This window comes from Falco peregrinus, chromosome 1, assembly GCF_023634155.1.
Source record: "Falco peregrinus isolate bFalPer1 chromosome 1, bFalPer1.pri, whole genome shotgun sequence".
In the NCBI taxonomy this organism is placed as follows: Eukaryota; Metazoa; Chordata; class Aves; order Falconiformes; family Falconidae; genus Falco; species Falco peregrinus.
The window spans coordinates 13195922-13218666 of record NC_073721.1 but is presented as its reverse complement, the minus strand read 5'-3'; the positions used below and the strand labels follow the sequence as shown (position 1 = coordinate 13218666).

The 22745-nt window shown below is 36.9% G+C and overlaps 1 protein-coding gene across 13 annotated transcripts in view; it reads left to right on the top strand.

Annotated features, from left to right (window-relative positions):
• The window catches only part of SHLD2 (shieldin complex subunit 2), a 41329-nt gene that overhangs the window by 4659 nt on the left and 13925 nt on the right, over positions 1–22745 (top strand). For 7 of the 13 annotated variants that reach the window (XM_055793633.1, XM_055793631.1, XM_055793635.1 and 4 more), the window contains 2 exons: positions 19141–21641; positions 22445–22552. In XM_055793633.1, coding sequence (XP_055649608.1) covers positions 20120–21641; positions 22445–22552 — 1630 coding nt within the window. In that variant the 5' untranslated portion in view covers positions 19141–20119. Of the gene's footprint in view, positions 1–2646; positions 2838–7869; positions 10159–12711; positions 12833–14164; positions 15076–19140; positions 21642–22444; positions 22553–22745 lie in introns of those variants that run through there. The other 6 variants (XM_055793637.1, XM_055793632.1, XM_055793638.1 and 3 more) reach the window with 4 other exon arrangements.

Sequence of the window (22745 nt, the reverse complement as noted above, 5' to 3'; positions counted from 1 at the left end):
TGTTGCTAGAGTGCTGGCTCTATAAGATGCTATTACAAGCAACACATGAATTAGGTGAATCCCGGAAGATTCCTTTGATTTGCAACCTGTCTGTGTAAGCACTCTTACAAAACAAACACTTAACTAGAAACCTTCATTTCAGTCATTTCACCAGTTCGAGACTAAAGCTGATGAAAAGCTGTTTCACTGGCAGCAGGAGGTATCAATACTTAAATCTGTTGGTTTGGAGACTGGGCATGAGCCAGCTGAAGTTAAAATTCTGGTAAATACTTATGAATCCCTTAACTGAGGTCTGAGGTAATTTTTCTTTCCTTTATAAATAGCTTCAGCTGTGTCCAGCCATACCAGAGCTGGAGAGTGGACTGGTAGGTTTTCTTTATTTGCTCCTTTTGGCTTGATACAAAAGAGCTTGAATTTGGTGGCTTTCCAAGCAGGTTGCAGAAGTTAGATCTGGGATGTGCTTTCTGTAGTACTGCAGAGCTGGAGAAGAGGTATTTGGATTGTTTCCAGTTGAGATAAAGACTTTAAACCTTCCAGTACTTTGTGTTGTTAGTGAGATGCTTAGGTATCTGTGGTCTGATGATTTAACATTATTTTTATGTATTGTTTTGCATTAAATTTAAGTATTTTCATGGTTGCTGAATTCAAGTATAAGCTATTAGCATCTTGTTTGTATGAAAATAGTTACTTCTTAGCCTATCTACAGCACTGTAGAAGTATAGGGTGAAACTCATGATTGTACAAGTGAAGTAGGAAGTTGGTAGCTTTAACTTAGTGGGGGCTTCCTTTAGGAAATAGTCTAACGTGAGAGTCTTAGGTTTTTACTTTGGGTGTTGCTATATAAGCAATCAGCTGAACAATATCATGTTTAAATTTATTATTTAAACAATCCCAAGATTTTTTACTTTTGCAGGACTTTTGCAGCAAGATAGCATTCTTATTTTAGAATTCTGGCAGTAGGATTATTGGGCTGTCTTCCAGAATGTAAATTCGACAGGGGTTCCTAATTCTCTGGGAAAGGTACTTGAAAACCCCTCAGTAAGTGGACTAATGTACCAACTTTTCAGAGCAAGTGTCAGAGGGCAATTTCCCAAGCTTTTAAGTTGTTAATGATTCTGCTGCAGAAGTCAGAAAATATTAAATTCTCATAACTATCTCATGAGTAAATACAGTTTTGATTGCCTTGAAAAGTGGTGGTGCTTATGTTTATCAGCTTTAAAGGCCTTCTGTCTCCATCTGTTTATATTGCTGCTGTGCATGATGACTGATGTTGCCAACTGGTTACTTTAGCTCTGTGGCAGAACAGATATAAAAAGCTCTTGATGTATACAGGAGGTGATGTCCTCATTTCTTGTTCAGACAGTCTACAGATACACAAAAATTTTGTGCCATGTTTTAGTACTGTTATCATCAGTATATTGCTAATTGGCATTGCCAAATAATGTAAATGAGAAATACAAAATACGCTTCTTAAAATGCTTATTTCCTGTAGTGCAACTTCTGGTTTTCAGATGGGTAGGATGAAAAGGAACTTTCTCTGGAGGCTGCAGATCTGATCTGAAGCTTACTGAAGTCAGTTAACAGGTTAATCTGATTTCAGTGACCTTTCAGTCAGCATAGCCCTTAATGAAGTGATAGGGGCTTTTGCAAGTCAATGTGAAGGCTTCTCCTTTCTCAGTTCCTGTATTGGTGAGAGTCTGTTATAGTAGCTGGTTTGTATCTTCGTGGAATAATCTTTAGCTTTTGCTTGTTTTGTCCTCATCTGTACTTTAAAACACAGAGGGGATGGTATACTTCAGATTCCTAACTGTGAAATGCGTTTGAAATGAGCTTATGAAAAAGCTGGTAATGGGAAAGTTGAAATGAGCTCATGAAAAAAGTTGGTAATGGGAAAGCTGAAAGGTATACAGACAAAAACCTTCACAGATGCACTGTGAACATGCGAGCTTTGTTCCTTTAAATAGGGTTAGGAGGGAAAGTAAATACTTTATTTCCTGGAAATTATGCTATGTTTTGAGAATTGCCATCTATTTTAATCAACGCAGCAAACAGATAGTAGGAAGTATGGTTTGCCAGGAGTAGCTAAGAATTGTTCGAAAGTCACATTTACAATTGAAATTCTTTTTTGCAACTCTTGGTGGCCTTGGCTGTCTGGCTGAAAGTTATACCAGAGATCTTAACAGCCTGGAATCACAGCGTCGGAGACTGCAAACCAGTTTTTTCTTGCTTTAATGCTCAGTTGACAATCAGAAATTGTTGGCATAAATGAAGTGTGTATTGTTTAAATAACAAACATTAAAGTTCTTAAGCACTACAGAAGACTAGTATTCTCCAGTTCATTTGTTTGCATTTCTGTTAACAAAATTAACTTTATCCTCTTTCACTTTGGAGGACTGGTTATGGAAATCACTATTGTTAAAATATATTTGAATGTTTAATCATTTGTGGATGAAGCCCATATATAAAGAATTAAGAATTACCGCTCAGGTTTGTTGGTACAATTGAAATTGGCGCTGTTCATCAGCAAAGTCCAGGAGTACATTGGCTGGTATTTTGCAACACATTACAGATTTACAAAAAAAAAAAAAGGTAAAAAAATTGCTGGTTATGCTGGATGCTGAACATGTATGTGATATCTTTTCTTAGTCATCTTTTACAGACCTCAAGATTGTTCATGGTGTCCACTGGATGTAGAGATACAGTGCAAATGTTACATGGCTCATCCTAGAGGAATCTCAGAATAGGGAAATAAGTCAGAATAAGGAATACTTGGATTTTAATTATATTGTCCCATCTTGTGCACATTTGAACTATTTTTGGAAACACTATTTAAAAAGGTTAGGTATTTTTCCAGTCCTTTTGGTCTGTCTTCTAGTTAAACGATTTGGTTTATTATTAATGTCCTTTGATGCGGGAGTTAATAAAAATCACGTTATAAATGGTGTTCAGGTGCCCATAGGGCAGTCTTCTTAAATGTATAGCCATGCAGTGCCAGCTTACGGGATTGTGGCAAAACGTGCACCGACAAAATCTGTCTCCTGGAATGTCTTCTGGAGGCATTGTTGCTGTCATTGTTCCTTGGTGCTGGTGTGGGAGCAGTGGGCACTTGAAGGAGCAAGGCCCTCATGTATCCACAGTTGTGAGGAGCATCCAAGGTATCTCGGCAGTTGACATGAGAACAGTTTACAATTGCTGCCATAAATCCTCAGCGCTGCCACAGAATCTGATTTAGATAAACGTTTCTTTTAATTAACAAGCTGAAGATTTTGTGCTGCTTGTAAGTTTTTCTTTATTATTATTTATTGTCTAGTCTTGTCAATGTTGGCAGGTTGTCTCATCTCTGTTCTACTTTAGCTCTTCTGTTTTTTCCTTTCAAAGTCAGTAGTTTGAAGGTAAGCTTGTTTTGAGCTAGTGGTAAGGTAGCATCTCTGCACATCATTGGTAACAGATTTTCAGATTTCAGGAGGAGTATTATATTGCTGTCATCTGACTGAGTTAAAATCGTCATGGAATTTGTGAAAGCTTATCTTGATTTCTTTTGTTCTGTCCTATCAGTTTTTCAGATAAGCTAGTGTTTGATTTTAATTCAGTAAAGGAAAACTAACTGGCAATCTAAATATGTATGCTTTTACATTGTTCACAGTTATCATTAGAGATCAAGTTTCACGAGCATTGTGGCAGTTATATAAATAAATGTGTATCATTGGGCTGTATAAGCAGAAATTGAACTTCTTCCTCGTGTGACAGATACTTCGTGAAGGTAATAGAGAAGGAAGGAGAAAGAAACCAGTCTCCTTCACTGTTCTGTTTCCCCTGTATACTTTACGCCTCACCTACCAATGAACCCATACTTGTAGTGCAAGTTCATTAGTGTTACTTAGTTTTAGGTTTAATTTATTCTTGTTTATTACATGGCTAATTCAGTGAAGGTTATTGTAAGTCAAAGAAATTAATGGGCCTGTTAACTAAAAGGAAAAAGGTATCTCATTTGACAAAACGTTGTACTCATCACCTTTTTCCTCCCAGAGTGGCTGAGTCTTAGTCATATCAGGATAAAGCACACTGTCTCCAGACTTAGATTTTAAAGTAATTCTTAACAGGTTAAAAATTAAGGCTTAGTTGTGTGGGTAGGTTCTGCACAACACGTAAGGTAAGATAAAACCTTTAACGCATAAGGTAAGAGAAAACCTCTTTCACATAGTTCAAAGGTTCAAAAACTAAACAAAAAGTAACACCAAGTGCCCTGTGTTAATACCAACTTTGAATCATTTGATTACCTTATCCTGGTGTAAGACAGCACCTGAGACTTCAGTAAGGTAAGGAATAAAAGCATTTGACTGAGGAGAATGATAAATCTTATTGCAGGAAGAGAGAAACCTGCAGATACAGAAATGGGATAATCGGATGATGAATGTTAAAATCTCAATAGGTAAGCTGAAAAGGATGGGTTTGTGACATCAAAAAGGTGAAGGATTACGCATTGGGGAATGATAGTGCAGTGTTTAAGGTATTGAGTTGAAAGATTCACACAGAGTGAGCTCTCCACTTGTTCCACTTTACTGTGTGAGCCAAAGTAAATTACTTAATCTTTCCTAGCCTCAGTTCCCATAAGAAGAACAGATGATAACTTAGCCCCTACTTCTCAAAGGTATGGGGAGGACAAATATGTCAAGTATCATTTGGAACTGGGCTGGTTATGCAAACTTGTATGGTCCTCATATCTGAATGAATATAGGTCAGAAATTACAGAGCATGGACAGTATTCTAAATAAGAAACTCGTGGAGTTTGCTTTTCTAATAAACTGATACAGTTTTTCTTTCCTGTCAAACTTAAGTTTTCTCAAGAAATACAGGAAATTAGATTATTGTCTTCTCAGTGGTAAGAAAAATATTTCTTGTCTTGAATGTTTATCCTTTATCAGAGCATGTTAAAATTACTCAGTTTTTTCTTTGTTAGGAGCAGAAACAGTGAGCTTTACTGGTTCATTCATTTTATCTTGAAGGTAATGAAAAATCGAAGTTATGTAGGATTTTCTAGGTTCTGTTGGACTAAAAGTAGAAGTTCTCTTGGAATAACAAATGCAATCTGGCACTGCATCCATAAGCTCCTTTAATGTGTTATTTTGGATAAAAGGAGTGATTATCATTACATGTTACATATATGTTTTTCAAGCAGATTTTTACAATTATTTCTGTGTCTGGTGCTTAATGTGTCTGGGGAAAAAATATCAGTCTTTCAGCAAGTCTTCATCCAGCAAATTGGATGCCAGGTGAAGAGAAGGTAATATAACTTGACCTATGACTATATTTGGTTATAAAAAATTCTAAAATGCCAGGTAAGGTGAAATTATTCAACAAACAAAGGAAATGGATACTGGGATTGGCATGAGTTCTTTGGGAATATGCTGGTATAGACACGATTGTGCTTTGTTGCTGAGAATATCAGATCAACTACTTTAGAGCACTGTAATTTCTTGAGCTTTGTCTACGCTTGGTGGTGGTTGTTGTTGTGTCGTCCCTGTCGTGTGTGTGTGTGTCCCCATCCTAGATCAAAAGAGAATATAAAATCTGGAGATGAGATGGACCCAAGGTGACTTTATCAGACCTTTAACTGCATGGACTGCTAATCCTAATTAACTTGTTGGGAGTATGGACATAGCAGTTGAGCTATTCCCCAGTCTTCCTGTGTACAGCAGTGTAACCCCAGTGGACAGAAATCTGACTTCTCAAGCATGAGACTTTCATTCCTACAGTAGGACAACCAGCCAAAATCAAAGTCCTTATTGCATCAGTGCTTGTAAAGCACTACTAATCCTAAAGATGCATGGCAAGCTTTCTTCCAGTAGTACTGCTCCTGGCAGCTAGTTCTTGACTGAGAAGTCAGTATTTCCTTCTTAGGATAACGGTGTCAGACTGCTCTTGAATTATCATCAGTACTTTTATTGGTATGAAGCATGGTGGCAAGTTTCTATCATGGAGCCTGGAGCTAGCTGGAAATCTAATGTAATGTGGAAAGCCCTATGTAACTTTTAAATGGGAACACCTTCAGTCCCCACTAAACTGTATTTGGATTTATACAGATGAGCAGTTGCATAAGCAAAACCCTTTCTTTCAAAGTCTCAAGGTTTCCCCACCAGTTTCTAAAATCCTAATGTCTGTAAGTGAGATTTTTTTTTTTTTTTTCTTTTGGAAAGGTAAGTTTGAGTCAGGACTGCTTTTTAAACGGTCTTTTATTTATGGTGTTTACAGTCTTAAGAAGCTGGGCTCTAACTGGAGAGGGGAAAGCTTTGCATAACACCACCATTCTGTACAGCAGAACGGTACAAGTGGCTTTGCATTGCTCAGCAGTGGAGGACACCACTGGTGGGCAGCCTCTCTGTTTTTACATGGTCAGTGAAAATCTGAGATGCCTGCTAAATAGCGTGTGATTTCAGGGGTACTTGGGGAATGTTACCTGTGTAGACTAGCTTTCAGGATCAGGATTTCAGGCTGAAAAATTACCTGGATTTAAAGTGTAGGTACTTGTATTCTAAACCCTAGGTTTCCCAAGTTAAACCGATAATATGCATAGATAAAGGGACTTGGCAGCTGGTTCCCATTTAGAATTAAAAGTTTTAACTTCTTTGAGAGCTGGTAGAGTAGAACTTAGTTGTTTGCCAAAATTAGAAAGGAGCAACAAGTAACATTATCATGAACTATACAATAATTACACAGTTCTTAATTTTTATACATGATGATGTTACTTCTTCCATCTTTATATTTGCATTTTTAATGAGGAATACAATTTAAATGGACACTTCTTTGGATGTTTTTCTCCTCAGCTTCATCAAATCAAGTACGTGCACATGCTTGTTTGGTGAAGATTAAAGCCTTGCATCCATACCCCATCACTTACTAATTTTGTCTCATTGTGATCTGACTATTCAGTTTTCTGCATAGTTTTTCTATCGGCAGCTGCAGCTCATAATATATCATACAATAAATACATTGTAATGTCATGCAAGTTCCTGTTGAGAAAAGCATACACTTAATATGTTAATATTTTACCTCTCACTTGCCACTGAATACCTGGTATTTAATGAATTAAAACTATATTTTGGGGAAGATACCGTCAATTATTTTTTTAATCTGATTTCCATACCGTAAACTGAATCTCCATTTGTTGCTTTTTAGATTCATGCTGACAAAAGTCGTAGCTTAGCTGTTTGCCTTTATGTATTTTTCACTTAAATTTTTTGTCTGCTCCAGTGTTTCATAACAGTTTACATGAAATGTTGCCATACTTCACTTAATGTTTGTTGTTATTAGCTCATGGCTCCTAAACTGTCATTAATTTGGATGGTATATTAGTTTTAGCTGCAAAATAAAGCTTATATCTATAGTGTAAACGTCAATGTAATTATTGCAATGAGATGTCAGATAACTTGGAACATTAGCTAATAAGATAGAACAAATTGTACTGCTTTTTAAACTCCTTTCTGTCTGGTCAGTAGTAAAGGTTACTCATCTCTGGAGAAAGATAATAGGTTGTATGTTTAATGTAATAACTTTTTGATTCTCTGCTTTAGCTCCTAATTTTAAAGTCTTTTAAAGTAGGCATATATAAACAGATCTTAATGTGAAATTTATGGGAAGAACAAAACCAATGTGTATTTACTCATTACCTGTTATTTGCGCAGTCCTATAATATCTGATTATTTCTATTTCATGTGCTTCCACACACGAGTGATTAAAATCTGGAGTTACTCAAATCATTAGCTAAATACATGGAATGGTTTGATATGGAATGGGTAGCAAGTTTTTTTCACCTGTATTTCTTCCCCTCATTGCAGTAATCACAATTTGTTACCTCTCATTTTCCTCTTTCAGATCATTGCAGAAGGTAAAATCTACCTGTATGCACGTGACGTTGAAGTACTGCGAGTCACACATAGTTGTAACGGTCTTTCTATTGAAGTATATAAGTTGACATAAAATAAGGGCAGGTTAGAAAAGACTATTCAGAACTACTTTAGTGCTAAAGTAGTTTGGGTATTGTGGCATTAAACAGAACTCTTCTTAAAAAGATACATTTCTAATGTAGACACTGCCATTTCTGTTCTACCTGTAAACTTCCTACTAGTGTTTTTTCAAAATATTTTTCTGAAAGCTACTGTGATTGTTAGCTTTGTATTGTAGTTTACGTGGTTGTGTGGATAAAAATTTTGCTAGCACACTGGTAGCCTCGTTGTGTACACTGTCAGTCATGCTGTTTCTGTACTAGTAAAGATGACGTATAGAACTTGCCACATTAGGCAGATGAAAAATTGTATTTGCATGCAGGATTACAGTTCTAGTACACAACGTATTAAGCAAATAATTAACACTTCAGTACAAATACTTAAGAGGAAAAGGTTCAGGGGGGACCTTATCTCTACAACTAGCTGACAGGAGGCTGTAGGCAGGTGGGCATCAGTCTCTTCTCCCAGGTAACGAGAGAAAATGGCCTCAAGTTGTGCCAGTGGAAGTTTGGATTGGATATCAGGAAAAATATCTTTGCTGAAAGGGTGGTCAAGCATCGGAATAGGCTGCCCAGGGAGGTGGTGGAATCACCATCCTTGAGGTGTTTAAAAAACACATTAGATGTGGTGTTTGGGCACATGGTTTAGTGGTGGGCTTGGCAGTGCTGGGTTAACAGTTGGACTTGATATCTTCAAAGCCTTTTCCAAACTAAATTGTTCAATGATTGTAAATTAGGTGAGCACTTATTAAATCTCCAGTCTTTCCTCATTATATTGAATTAGAAGCAATTTATAGTTTTAATTCAGCTTGGAGCAGCTGCTGCGTGAAGACAAATGGATAAATAGATAAACATTTATAGTTTCCATCCTTAACCCTTTATACTTCAGGAGCTTGGAAAGTTACACAGCTTAAAACTTCATGGTTCCTTCATATTTTTGTATTGCTGGTTTTATAAACGTGGTTTGGTGGTTAAGATTGAGGAAAGCACCTTTCTTCAGAGAGAGGCTGGTGTACTCTAGGTGAACAAAGTGGGTTGCTGATGTGTGTGAACATGTTAAGTCTGCATACACTTGGCTGAACTTTCTCCCAAACACATGATGGAAGAGTTAGGGTAGGCAGAATATTCCCAGGTATTAAAATGGTGAGGGGGAGAAATGATCTTGAAAGCTTTTCAGATTAGCTGTGAGTCAGCAGATAGGGCTAGTCTCAACGCCTTAATGTAGTACACCTCAAAAATGAGGACTACATAGTAGTGAAGTAATAAAATAATTTGTAAAAGTTCTTGAATTAAAGGCAACAGAGTGAAGATGCACAATAGTAGTTACATTAGCATGGTACAGAAGATAATTGAGGTATTGCCTCTAACATAAAGATGGTGAAGAAAATGATACATCTTTACTGAGAACAAGAAAAGGTGTTTATCAGTGGTTATGCAGCTATGCGCTATGCCTTAAAAAGCAGAGGGAGACCCAAGATGGCTTCGTAACACCATACCTTGAGTTTTTTTATTTTGCTTGAGGTGTTTTCAGACAGCCGAATTACCATGGAAAAGGGTAGATATATGTACAGGCCATATAAATCAGTGTTTTAGGCATTTTTTTCACAGATCTTGTTCAGTTGTGATTATTTCACTTTAACTTTTATGGGCAGAGTAGGATAGCAATTGTCATCTACAATTCTTTGAAGTATAATCCATCAAATTATTTTGGATAACTAGTCTATGTGCATTGCTGCTTTGAAGTCTGAGAAAAGTTACCCAATGAAATAGGGAAATTTGCATCTAAAAGGCACCTTTGGCTCAGTCAGCTGTGTTGATAGTTACTCAGTGTCACCTGTTCTCTGTTAAAGCTTAACCAGTTTGCTAAACTAACATCTGTCTAAACCATTGAAATGTAAAGGCTTATATATTAAAAAGCTAATGCTAATTTTCTTTATGTATCATATTTTAATTTTAGCCAGGTATATGCTAAAAGACTTTTAAACTTTCCTTCTGTTTCAGAAGTTTGACTGTCATTTTCATTAACTCAAAATACTCTGAAATTTTTATCTTGTTTTTTCTGCAGTGATCTGGTAAATTAACAACTTTACTCCTTAGCCATAATACCTGCGAAAGAGCATTTGGTTGGCTGACGTTCATACAGTTCTGTAAAGAAGTTGGTAGGTACATTGCTTCTGTAGCCACAATAAGGAGCAAGTGTGTGCAGTGAACCATCTGTGATCTTTGTAGCGCTCTTCACCATTGCACAGAGCCAGCTTGGCCCAAGTCTGAAGGTTATATTCCCATAAGGGAGCTTTATCTCTGAAAAAAACTTAAACTTCTCAACTTCTGGACAGAAGAACTTAATCTTTTTCAGTTGTTAAGGCTGAAGTGTATTCTTGGAGTGTGTGTATAGTGTGTGCAATAGGAAGATCCTAAAATAACCTTGCAATGTCTTTGCATTTTCAGAAACAGAAATACTCAAAATTTGGATATAAAAGTCAGTACTGGCACATTCAACATCTTGTCAAGTGTTTTATTTAAAATACAATGCTTACATCAGAAGCATGTGTTACGAACTTTCCTTTTGAGATGTTAGATTTATAGAAATATTCTGTGAAGCCAGCTTTCATCTTACTGAGATATGAAAGTATTGGAGAGATCAGCTATTTAGTATCCCAGCTCACCAGTTACTTTGAACCTCACAAACATAAGCCAGTGATACCACATGAAGGATGTATACTACAGAAACAGATAATGTGCAGAATGTGTCTCGGAGTGGGGAAGGACTAGAAGAGGTCTGGTGCTGTAGGTTCAGTCCTGTCAAAAAATACTTGCTGCTGTTTCTGTTTACAAGAAGGTTAAATATTTGCTCTCCTGGAGAGATCCTGCATAAACAGTGAGGAGGTAAATGAACTACTGATTGAGCTATTGGTCTAAAGAGGTCTTGTGGGCTTGTATGCCATCTGGCTGCTTCTGGAGCTGCTTCTGTAGTTTCTAGTTTTGCAGAGCCTTGGAGCATGTCTTGACCTAGTGATGACTTGTGTGTTCCTAACGTAACTTCTTTGAGTGGGTGGCAGGTTTTTTAGTTAATACATCTAACTTGAATTGTTTAGTGATGCTGGCAAATGAAAAAATACTGCGCTTGCCTTATATTCAAGAGGAAGTGTGGCTTTTGTTAGTCTACTGCTAACATACCCACTGGTGGTGGAGAGTGGAAAATATTTTGCTAACAGTTGTAAACTACTGATTTATCCCACCTAAGTGAAGTTATGAATGATACCTTCTCAGTACTCTCTCCCACAGTATAAAAACACAAGCAGAGTCTTGCCTACAGCTGTTGTCCAAAACATTGATGATATGTGCAGTCAGCATCCATTTTTTTTGTTACAAAACCTCATCTTTTTTGAGTGAAGCTATTGTACGGGTGAGAAAATAATAGTGGTGGCTTTGTATTTTAAATAATTTTTTTCTGCCATAGCATGGAAACTACATACAATATGGGGGAGTAAATTCTCTTTCCCAGGCCACTAAGGCAACTGCAGTTGAGACATCAGGCTTTGATTATGGCTATCTGTGTGCTATAACCTGTTAATCCCTGTGATGTATGTAATTGTGATGGAAGATGGATTCCAATAACTTCCATAATGTGAAATACCAGCTCATGTGATTTAAGCCAAAAATTTTATTTATTATTATTTTTGAGAAACACACTGGATTTGTGTGGGAAGATGTACTTATTTGTATTATAATGCCTGCACAATATCCTACTGATGTTTTGGCATTTGTGTTACTAAGTCAAGCCAAAAGGTATTTGCTGTTCTGGAAATAGATTTTACAGAAATCCATTCAATCGAAGCCCAGTGAATTGTTGCTCAATTTAGAAGACAGTTCTATTTTACTGATTAGTCAAAAAAATTCAGTTTAAGAAAACAGAGAAGACTTAAAAGAAGAAAATAAAAGCTGCTACTAGCCTGATATCTTGGGGTTTTATCTACCGATCCTAATAAATCAAATATACAGGCAGTTAATTTGATGGAAATAGGGCTATTGTGATCATGTTTCTTTGACCAGTTGCCTCACTTGTGTCTTAGGTCCTGTATTGTTTTATCAACCTTAGTTTGTCAGAAGATTTAATTCCTAAACCAGATATTCATTGGTAATGATAACCTGTGGAAGATTTTCTGCAGACTTAACCATTTTTCTTAAAAAAACCCTTGATGATGTCATTCTAAAACTGTGAGGCTTTTGAATATGCTGAAATATGGAAGAATATCTTTCTTGACAGAAAGTATAGAAGTTTTAGTTGTTTAAATAGTTCTCAAATAAGGGTTTGGGGAATGAGTATTCTTCAAGAAAACATGCACAAGCACTTTTGTATATCTGTCCTTTTACCTTTATCTTTCATTCCTACTTAAGAGGTCACTGTTCCTCAGAACTTTTAACTTCTTTTGTTTGTAACAGCCACTGTATGTTCTTATCTCCTTAATTATGTGGGTTTTTGTATTGCAAAACAAAAATCAATAAATAGCATTTACCTAAAAGTAGATCTCGCAAGGCACAAAGGCAGTGAGGAAAGAATTACCAAGTTAATCACAAAAGCCTACTGCCTTTACTGCAATTTTCAAAGGCAATGAAGACCATCTCAATGGCTGAATTGAAGTGTATTATCAGTGTTCAGATTTTTGCATCATCGAAAAAGTAATCCTTTTAAAATAAAATGGCTGATGCAGCTGCTGAGTAGATGTCTCCATATGATCCAAGCTTGTATTTACAGAAGAACTTCAAATAAAGGAAAATATTTTCCTTTTGGACCACAGTTTTAGAAGCCACAGGCCTTGATCCTGCAGGCAAGTAGGTACACATTAAATGTTAACAATGCCATTTGGTTGCTTGCCTTAGTTATTATTTTAATAGTTATGAAGTACAATGGTAGTGTTTCTAGCCTTTTAATCAGTATTTTGATTTAACTTCTGAAAAGCATCAGACTGTATGGAACTTCTCAAAACACTGATTTTCATTTGAATTATCAATATCCCTGCTGATGCTGCAGGAGTATTTAGGAAAGTGCCTAAATCTTAGGTGTTTCATATTCAAAAAAGCGTTTTGTTACTAAAAGTGTTGCAGATAATGAAAATTGCATACACATTATTTTATGGCTATATATTACTGAATACAGCTTTTATTTGCAAACCAGCAGTGCCTGTCTCGAGGCCAGATGGTTTTGTAGTCCTCTGGTAAGAGCCAGTGACAAGAACTAATTGCTTAATGCATTAGTATCGCTGCTATTTAATATAAATAATAAGTGCTAATAGAAATTACTTTCTGTTGAATAATAAATCTATATTCAGCTATTATTTAACAGTAACTTCATACTAATTATTACAGGTACTGCTGTAGGAATGAAGGTTTGTGATTTTCATGAATCTAGATACTGACTAGCAGGGTTCTTGCTCTACCACCATGTCTGGTCAACAGCTGCCTCTGCAATGTGTTCCAGACATGTTATTATGTGAGCAAAATAACCATCTTGGAGTAAACTTACTTTTGCTTAAACAGGTCAGTTATAGATAGGACTACAGGGTTTGCCTGAAACTTTGTATTAAAATTTAGATACAGGCTATTTGGTGATTTTTACCACCACCAAACAAAGGGTGACAAAAATAAGACCTGTATTACTTATCTTATCAATTTCTGCAGTTGCCCATGTGTACGTGTACTTTCTCCCACATGGGTGTTCCCTTGACTTCTTGTAAGGTCCCACTAGCCTAGTCTAAAGCCAATCCGCTTAAATCCCCTTGATCTGCCATCAATTTACAGGTATAGTCTGATGTTAATACATCATGATGATACATCGCTCGCTTAGGTAGAATATAAGATTGCTTCAGCTCTAAGTTGCTTAGCTTGATCTCTTCTGGCAGTTTTTATTTTTCATTCAGTTCCTCTTAATACATACAAATATTTGGACGAAGCTTCTTACTCATTTGGTGGATAGGTGATGTTGCTGGTATATTGATCCACTTGCAGTGCCAACATGAGTTGTTGGCATAAAGATCATCTGTCTCTTTTCTTGCACAAATTGCAAGCAAACATGGAGTATGTTCATCACTTCATCCTGGTGTTGTTTCAGATTCTAAGTGTGTGAAACTGTTATTACACTGCTTGTTGTTTGTTCCGTTTTTCAAGGTTGTTGTACAGCTACAGCACCTGGTTCTTAAAAAGGCAGAGTTGAATTTTGGAGGGAGATTGGAGCAGTGTGGTAAAAGTGCCAGAAGATTTCCCTGTGATGTAGTCAGAATTCTGCATCCAGAGGTTCATTTCTAATCTTCCTTTGGTTGGCAAGTGTCCTAGTAGATTTTCTACTCTATCGTCAATTGGGATGAACTGTTTAAAAAAAACAAACAACCAATGAAACAACCCTACAGCTTGAACTGAAAGCAAACACTTTGAAGATGGCTGTTAGTAACTCGTTTTTTTTCTGTTGTAAGGTCAGTGAAACAGTCCTTTAATTTTGTTAATGCTACTGATAGAAGTGTAAAATCAAGCATGCAAATGGAGGGAGGGGAGAGCTCAAAGTAGAAGTTAAAATTTAGAATTTAAAGAATATCCTACCTTACGTATTTGTGACCTACAGGGCCAGCTTTTCATCAAGTAAAGAAAGATATAATTGCTTTTGCATATTGTAGGAATCAAGTTAAGTACTTGCAGGTTAGGGTGTTCATCATCAAGCTGTTACAAATTAAAGCTGCAAGTTAAGAGAATATATAGAAATATGTATTTCTATATATTCTATATAAATATATATATTCTTTTAAGTGTCTACATATAAAAGAATATACTGGGATTATCCCCAAAAGCTTAAGTGTTGGGGGTATATGAGAATCTCATAGGGGTAAAGTTATTCTTTTGCATTATCTTGCACTAATCTGATACATCACTGTTATTTCTGTAATTTTATTTGTAGCTTGAAGCTGCAGGCTGTAACAGACACAAAGAAACCGGCACCCAGAGGTGGAATTAGTGTGGTTTACTTCCAGTGTATAGGACTTACATAAAGACTTGATGAAGCTATATTTGGATGTAACTTTTAAATTTAGGTGTCTGACTACCATTAATATTCAGGAGTGGTAGGAAGTTACTTTGGCGTAATGCTTAAGTGATTATTGTGGTGAGTGAATACTATAAATGAAGAGTGAAATATGAAATAAAAGTAATGGCTACTTCTAAGGTATTTTAAAAATAATTTAAGACCATGTACGTGGCATCCCACAATGTGCTTCGACTTCTAACTATGGGAAGAGGATTTTAAAAGTTATTTGTAATTGTTTTCCTATGTGTAGCAAATTACTAGAGATTAACAAACTGTTAATGTCATAGTTCTTCATTTTAAAAACCTTTAAATTTAGGATTCCTCTCTTATTGTTTAGGTCAGGGGAAATACACTATATACCACAATGTATTTCTTGTAATGGGTATATTAAACTTCGGTTGCAGTGTCTTGCAAATGTAAAACTTGCTGATGTAGTTACTGTGTTTTAATAGATCATTGACCCGTCAATCAGACTCTGACCATTTCAGAGATAAAACGCTAGGCTTTCATTGGTCATTATGAATAGAGCACCTTTCCACAAATTAAGAAATGGTGTAATAATTAACAGGTATAATGGGTATGTGCATTCAGGTTTCAGTTATATCTTTATGAGCTTTAGCTCCTGTTATCTTTGGTGTAGTTAACCCCCTGTCTACCCACAGTTAACTTACCTACAGGATAAAAATGGATTTGTTTTCTGGCAGTGCCGTTTTGCTAATAGGATAGGATTTTGCTCGTTTTTTTAAGATCTGTAACGAGCTGTTCTTTTAGACTTTTTCTTTAAAACAAAGCACATAACTTCACTAACAAAACTCAAGTAATAATACTGTTCTAAAGAAGCATAGCAAACGCTTTTGCATGCAGATAATTTAACAGAACTTTAATTTTTTCTGATTCAGAGACTTAAATGATTGTAAGTAATGATGATTTCTGGTGCTGGAGTTTGGTATCTTTGTCCTAAGAAGTAATTCGGAAATTGCCAAAGCAGGTCATTCAATAGTGAGCTCATTCGGTGAACTAGGCAGAGGTCACTTAGCAGTCCTAAGGTCTAAGTATCTCAAGAAAAATGAAATTTTAAGGTTTTGAAAAGATAAATGATACTTTAGTTGCAAAAATTTGTTAAATAACATCAAGATTCAAATGTTTTTATGTAATATACGTGCACTGCAAAATATGAATCGGGAAAGAAAATCTTCAGTTTAGAGAAGTTACAGAACTGGAAAGTTAAGGAAAACTTTCTGAATTATATATAACTACTTAATCTTTAAATGTGACAAAACCCAAGAGAAGTGATAGTTAAAATGAGAGGCTGATAAAATACTGCATAAATGGAAGTTTACCAAAGTATAGAAGTTATTTCTGTTTTGACAAGTGTTTTCCTATTAAGGTGGTGTTGGCATCTTAGTATTATTAATCTGATTTCACACGGTTTTATATGCAATACTGTTTCAGGTGTGTTCTTATTTAACATGTGAGTCTCTATAAAAATGTGTTCCAAACAAACATCTTTAGTAAACTTATTTTTGTACTAGAAGTGGCATAGCCATCATCCTATTGTAAATTCAATTTAAACTACTTCAGGGAAATTCAGTTGCTAATGACATTGATTGTCCCTATATGTGCAGCAGTAGATCTTGGAAGTGTTAGTGTTTGCGGTCAGTAGCTCCCAGATTTTTTTTCATTGGTGGGGTTTTACTGTAGTAAATAAGTTACTGATTATTGTTAATACATTTTGGTCATGTCGATGTTACCTAAGTGTAAGGTGTGCTTATACAAGCAAGTACTCAGGTACTTGTCTAAAAAAGTGTTTTCAAAGTACTTCTTTCATACTAGTCACAGATCTTAATGTGTATTTATACATGTATTTGTAAGAGGATGAGTTATTCTTGAAGAAAATGCAGAAATTTTTCAATTGTACTTGGCAGTGTCATGCCTGCTGTAACTTGAGTCCAAACCACTGCAGTTGCAAGAGGAATTAGCTTTTTTAGAGTATATTGTGAGACTGCCAAGATCTTCCAGGTCCACAAAAAGAGATCCTCGGGGGGGGGGGGGGGGGGGGGGGGGGGGGGAGGTGGAAGGGCACAGTATTTGTCTTTTTTCCTTTCCTATTTATAATATTTCAATATGTGTCCAAGTAGGTAGTTTAGTTATTCATAAAAGATGAGGGGTAGTGGGGTGTGGTCAACACATTTCTGATCCAAGAGCGGCTTAGCTTACGCTGAGGCTCTGGAATGCAACCTTCCCTGTTCCTAACACTGTCCTCATAAACCTTCCAGTTACTTGTTCCTTTATTTCTAGTAGTCTATTCTTTCATTAATCTGATGCTGTGATGTACCCTTCCTTAACTGGAAAGATGGGTAGATCCATAACTACCCACCTATATATATATATATCTACATACTTATATATCTATTAAAAAACCTACTTTTTTTTGCTATATTCTGATCCTCACACGCATACTACTTAATATTGTAGTGCACACAAAACTACTTGAAGCCAACCACAACTAATTAATCCGTAACAAATAAAAATAGTTCAATAAAATCCTGCTGTAATCTTTTATTTTCCCAGTTCTTCTATTTTGCCTGTATTTAAATCTAAAAGTAAGACTCCTGTTTTGCCACAAGGATCTTATCTGAGTGTAAGAAGAATTACTCCAGTTGAATCTCGGGAATAAAAACAGAAAATAGATTTTTATGAAGACCACAAGTATGCCAAGGTAGCAGCTTTGTCTAATTCGGACTATGCATAAAGAGTTTGTGTGTATATATACTGAGAAGAAAGTCTGGGGCTGTTGGCATGCATTTAGATTTACACATTGTTGTTTTCATAGACTGGTAAAGCTTTTCACTAACAATAATACAGCAGTGCTAGGGAATTAAACCAAAGTTAGTTTCTATGGTTTGAATATGGGGATTAGGATTACACACGACCGCCCTATGCTTGCATATGATTCTTCAGTGATGTTTTTCCTTCAAGTCTTAACTGATTAATTCATTTTTCCACCTTGATTATGGGAAGAATCACCTGGGCGAGGGACCGAGCGCTGCCCCAGCCAGTGTGCGGGTGGCACCAGCTGGGGGTGTCGATGTGCTGGGGGGGCGGGGGGCTCTGCAGGGGGGGCTGGGCAGGCCGGGCCGAGGGGCCGAGGCCACTCGTACGAGGTTCCCCAGGGCTCAGCGCCGGGCCCCGCGCCGGGGTCACCCCAGCCCCGGGCAGCTGCGGGCCTGGGGCAGAGCGGCTGGGAAGGGCCCGGCGGGGAAGGGCCTGGGGGGGCTGGCTGGCGGCCGGCTGGGCAGGAGCCCCCCGCCTGCCCAGGTGGCCCAGGAGGCCAGCGGCACCGGGCTGGTGCCCGAAACAGCGTGGCCAGGGAACAAGCGACAGGACACGTCATTCTATGAAATTGTTTAGTCTTATCAGTTAGGTTGCACTTCTGAAGTTCATGTAGAGCAGTGGTAACATTTTCTGTTTGTCGTAGGGGATCTGTTACTGAGGCTGTTTTGACATCGTTATTGGGTAGCTTTTTATCTACAGAACTTATTAACATCACTTCTTTAGGACTTCAACCTCACTGTCACTTTGCTTTGCCTTTCTTTTCTTACGTCATGAATGTTGAACTGCAGATTCTGTTAGTTATTTGTCTATTAACATTCTTTAATTACATAATTGAAACCTTTTGTATGGGAATTAGCCTTTAAAAGTTGCATTCATATGAGGCTGAATTCAAATGTACAACTACAGAAGTTTGGATACTCTAATCACTGAAGTATGAATTGCTTTGCAATGATCGTAAAACTGAGCAATACCAGTTAGTGTTTTGTAGCTTCTTTATATGATAACATATCCGGTTTTAGTGGTTGTATACTGTTTTTTCCAGATGCAGCTATAATATACCAGAGATCGGGATGTTTATCGTTTTTCCGTGTTACTGTGAGTTTTATGAGTGTGCAGAGTTATCGACCCCTAGCGGGTTGTTAGGAAAATGGCCGTTAATTTAATAATTGCTAAATGAAAAATGTAAGTACTTTTCAGGGCTGTCTTTGTTTCAGTGTTCTTTTTCTTCTGTTTGCAGCTGGATTATCTCCCAGAGTTCACTACTGGTGTTCCGTTTCCTACCTCTGCAGAATTGCCTATTGCAGCAACTTCTATGAACAACACTCCCAAAACACGTAGCTAGGTGTCTGCATTTTAATGAACACTTGTAGGTGTCGCTGAGTATTTTAAAATCAGACTACAGCAGAAATTTAAAAAATCAGGGGTCTTTTGTGCTGTGTAAGGTGGGCTTATCTTTAATTAGCTAGAAAAGCTAGTAGCTTCTTGGGTAGTATGGTACTATTTAAATGAATTAAAACAAATTATGAGTCATCTGCTCAGGTTTCACTGACCTCTTAACTGACTGTTTATTTAATAATTATAATTTATCAATAATATCATCAAGCTTTCCATTTCCTAAAACAGTCACTTAACACAGTATTTTCATGCTAAAACAGCATGTAAAATACTGCATTTGTAGAAAATTTTAAACTAATTATTAATAGCTCTAGTATTTTTAATCATTTAGTTGAAATTGTAGTTTTCTGGGAGATTAAGTTATCTCCTAACTATTAAGTTTATTACACCCATTTATTTCAGATTAAAATTAGGTACTGAATAGGGAGTTCACGTCTGACTGGCTAATTAGCAATAATAAATGAAGATGCGTCTGCTCATGAATTAAACTTAAATTGAACTCCACTATAACTCTGCATCTGCTATATGTTTTCAAGTATCAGAATGAGAAATTAAGCCCCACTGTAAATTCATTTTTCTAAGCAAATTTGATACAATAAATAACTTCCAGTCTTTTCTTTGTGTGCATTTTAATTTTATAGGCTTTAGGTAGTAAACTAGTGGTTTTACCAGTTAAATTATTAAATACTCCTTTGAATTTTAGGTGTGTTTAAATTGTAAAGAAAAGGCAAAATATATTTTTTTGCATTTACTAATATTTAGTATTCTGCCTATTACATAAACCACATTGTTTAAAGTCAGACTTGGCACAGCAATCAAAAATGACAAAAAGACGTCAAATTCATATTTTTGTGGGAGCACCCAACATTCCGAGCCTAGTGGAGATGTCAGAACAAAGTAGTTCAGCACCGGCTGCTGAAAAATGGAGGGAACTCCGCTGTTGGTGTGATACACATAGTCTTTTTCCTGGAAAAGTCAAAGATGCTGACCACTTAATGTTTCAGACAGAAAGCTCTGTAGTCACAGCAGTTCCTACAAGTGATGACAGCTCTAAGCAGTCTGAACAGGGGAGATTAATGGTAGCAAAAGAGATTTTGACATCTCTTGTGCCTGCGGCAGTAACTTGTGCCAGCACACCTAAAAAGACCAAAAGTTTAATTTATTCTGATTGTCAGATATCTACAGATAAATGTGCACATGCAAATGTGAATCAGGCTGCAAATCAACACTTTGCACAAAGATTTGCAGAATCAACTAGACAATATAAACAGTCACATGGTGGCTGTTCAAACCTTACTGAAAGAAAAGCCAGTCACGTAGAATTTAACAGCTCTTACATTTCTGATTTGGTTGCCAGTACTAAGCAGATTAGCGTACATCTAAGGTCTGTGGGAGAAGTTGTTCAATCAGATTGTAGAAGTGATTGCCGTGAACATCGAAGTCAGTATCTGGATTTGTTTTTCCCTCAAAATCGAGAGTCAAAACCAAAAGGACAATCAAGTGATTGTTTAGACTTTGCAGTGTCAACAGACACTGAGTTCCGTAGTATAATAACTTCAAGTCAGATGGCTGTTTTTGCATGGGGTAGGAATGAGATGCGGAAAAGAACTGTAAAACTGTTGGAAACAGAAGCAGGCAAAAAAACTGAAAAAAGGCAGTATGATCAATTCCAGTTTGATCCTGATGTTGGAACATGTCTTAATGTGGCTGAAAATAAATATAAGGAAGAGTATACAAGTTCCCTTGAACTTTTCAGTTCTGAGGGTGATGCGGAAAATGTTTGCTTTGAAGCTACAAAACAAGAAGGAGCTGCTCAGGGAAACGCAGAGAAGTCTCAAGAACGTAACGTTCCTGCTGAGCAACTTGAAAATGAAATCCATATTGAACCACTGAGCTCAGGAATATTGTGCTCTCAAGTAGACAGTTCTCGTAAGATCTGTTCGGAAAGAGCCCGCCAGTATGAAGATTCCTTTCATATTTTTCCTCCAGCATTTGAAAGACGGCTGAAACCAAAGAGAGCTAAACTGAATTCTTCCCCAGCTGGTCCTGGGATGAGAGTGGATCAAGAGAGGATGGCAGAGTTCAAGAAGCTTCAAAAGAAACTAACACCACTTAAGAATTGTTGCTGCAGAAATCAAAAGTATAATGTTTTGGTTACAATAGTACATCCCTGTCATATCAGAGAAATACAGATGAAGACTAGACCAAAATCTTCATGTACAATTCCTGTAGCAACAATCGTCGTTATTGACCAGTCAGAAATTGAGAGAAAGGTGGTGCTGTGGCGTAGCGCTGCGTTTTGGTCACTCACCGTGTTTCCTGGGGATGTTGTACTGCTTACAGGTGAGAATTCCTTTGTTTCCCTTTTTAAAATGTGGGTCTTAAAAATGCCTATTTAAAGTAGAATGGTGTGTAACCAGTAATTTGAAACTGTGGCTAAGCGTTTGTAAGTATCTTGCATTGCTCAGCATCACTTTGAATTTTCAGTCAGCCTGCCAGTGGAACATCAACGGTCTCATGGAAGCTTGCCTGTCTCTTCTGTGTAGTCTTTGGTCTGAGACACAGGAGTGCATTGATACTGCAGCAGTGCCGTAGGTAGTCAGTCTTATTTTCTAACCTGTCAGTGCTTTAAAACAATTGTTCTGAAAGGTGTAAGTGCTGCTACAAACCAGATATGCTAGTTGTTCAATGGATAGACTTTTTTTGTAATTCTCCGCTGTCGAGCCAGAAAATCATGGTGATCTGTTCAGTCTCAGAGTGAGAAATAGTTCTTGTCTGCTTAATCATTCTTACCTCAAAATACATCAAAAGTCTTTCTGAGTAAGCCTAGTACTTAGCTACTCATTCTGAAATGTTGCACAATAATAATTCACCAATACAGTCACCCACTTCACTTATACAGCACCTGCTATGAGACTATTGAATGTTTTATATGAATTGAAGAATTACGTCAGACTACTGAGAAAATTTGATTAAGTCATTGTAAAGGGTGTTGGCAGAATAAATAAAAAAAAAATCACTTTGTTTCCAAGCGATCTCTTTCAGTTTTTCACACCTGTATGCATGATGGTTCTATAGTCAAGGAAAGTGTGATGTACTTCAATATTGCCAATACATGAATTGATAAGGCTGCTTCTTTCTTGCAGATTTAATAATGTATGAAAATCTTTGGTGTGGAGAGATCATGCTGCAGTCTACATTTACCAGCCAGTTACTGAATCTGGGGAACTGCTCAGCTCTCAATCCAGAAGAATGTAAGATTGTAGTGCATAAGCTTCCACAAAAATCACAGTTAAATAGCTATTTAAAGTACTCATTTTCTTGGCAATACCTCCTATACAGGACAAAACGGAAATGTGAGCAACAGAGCTATAAAACGCTACAGGAAAGTATGACAGGAACACATGTGGGCAAGATGTTTGGCATGATGACATCAGATAGGCACGT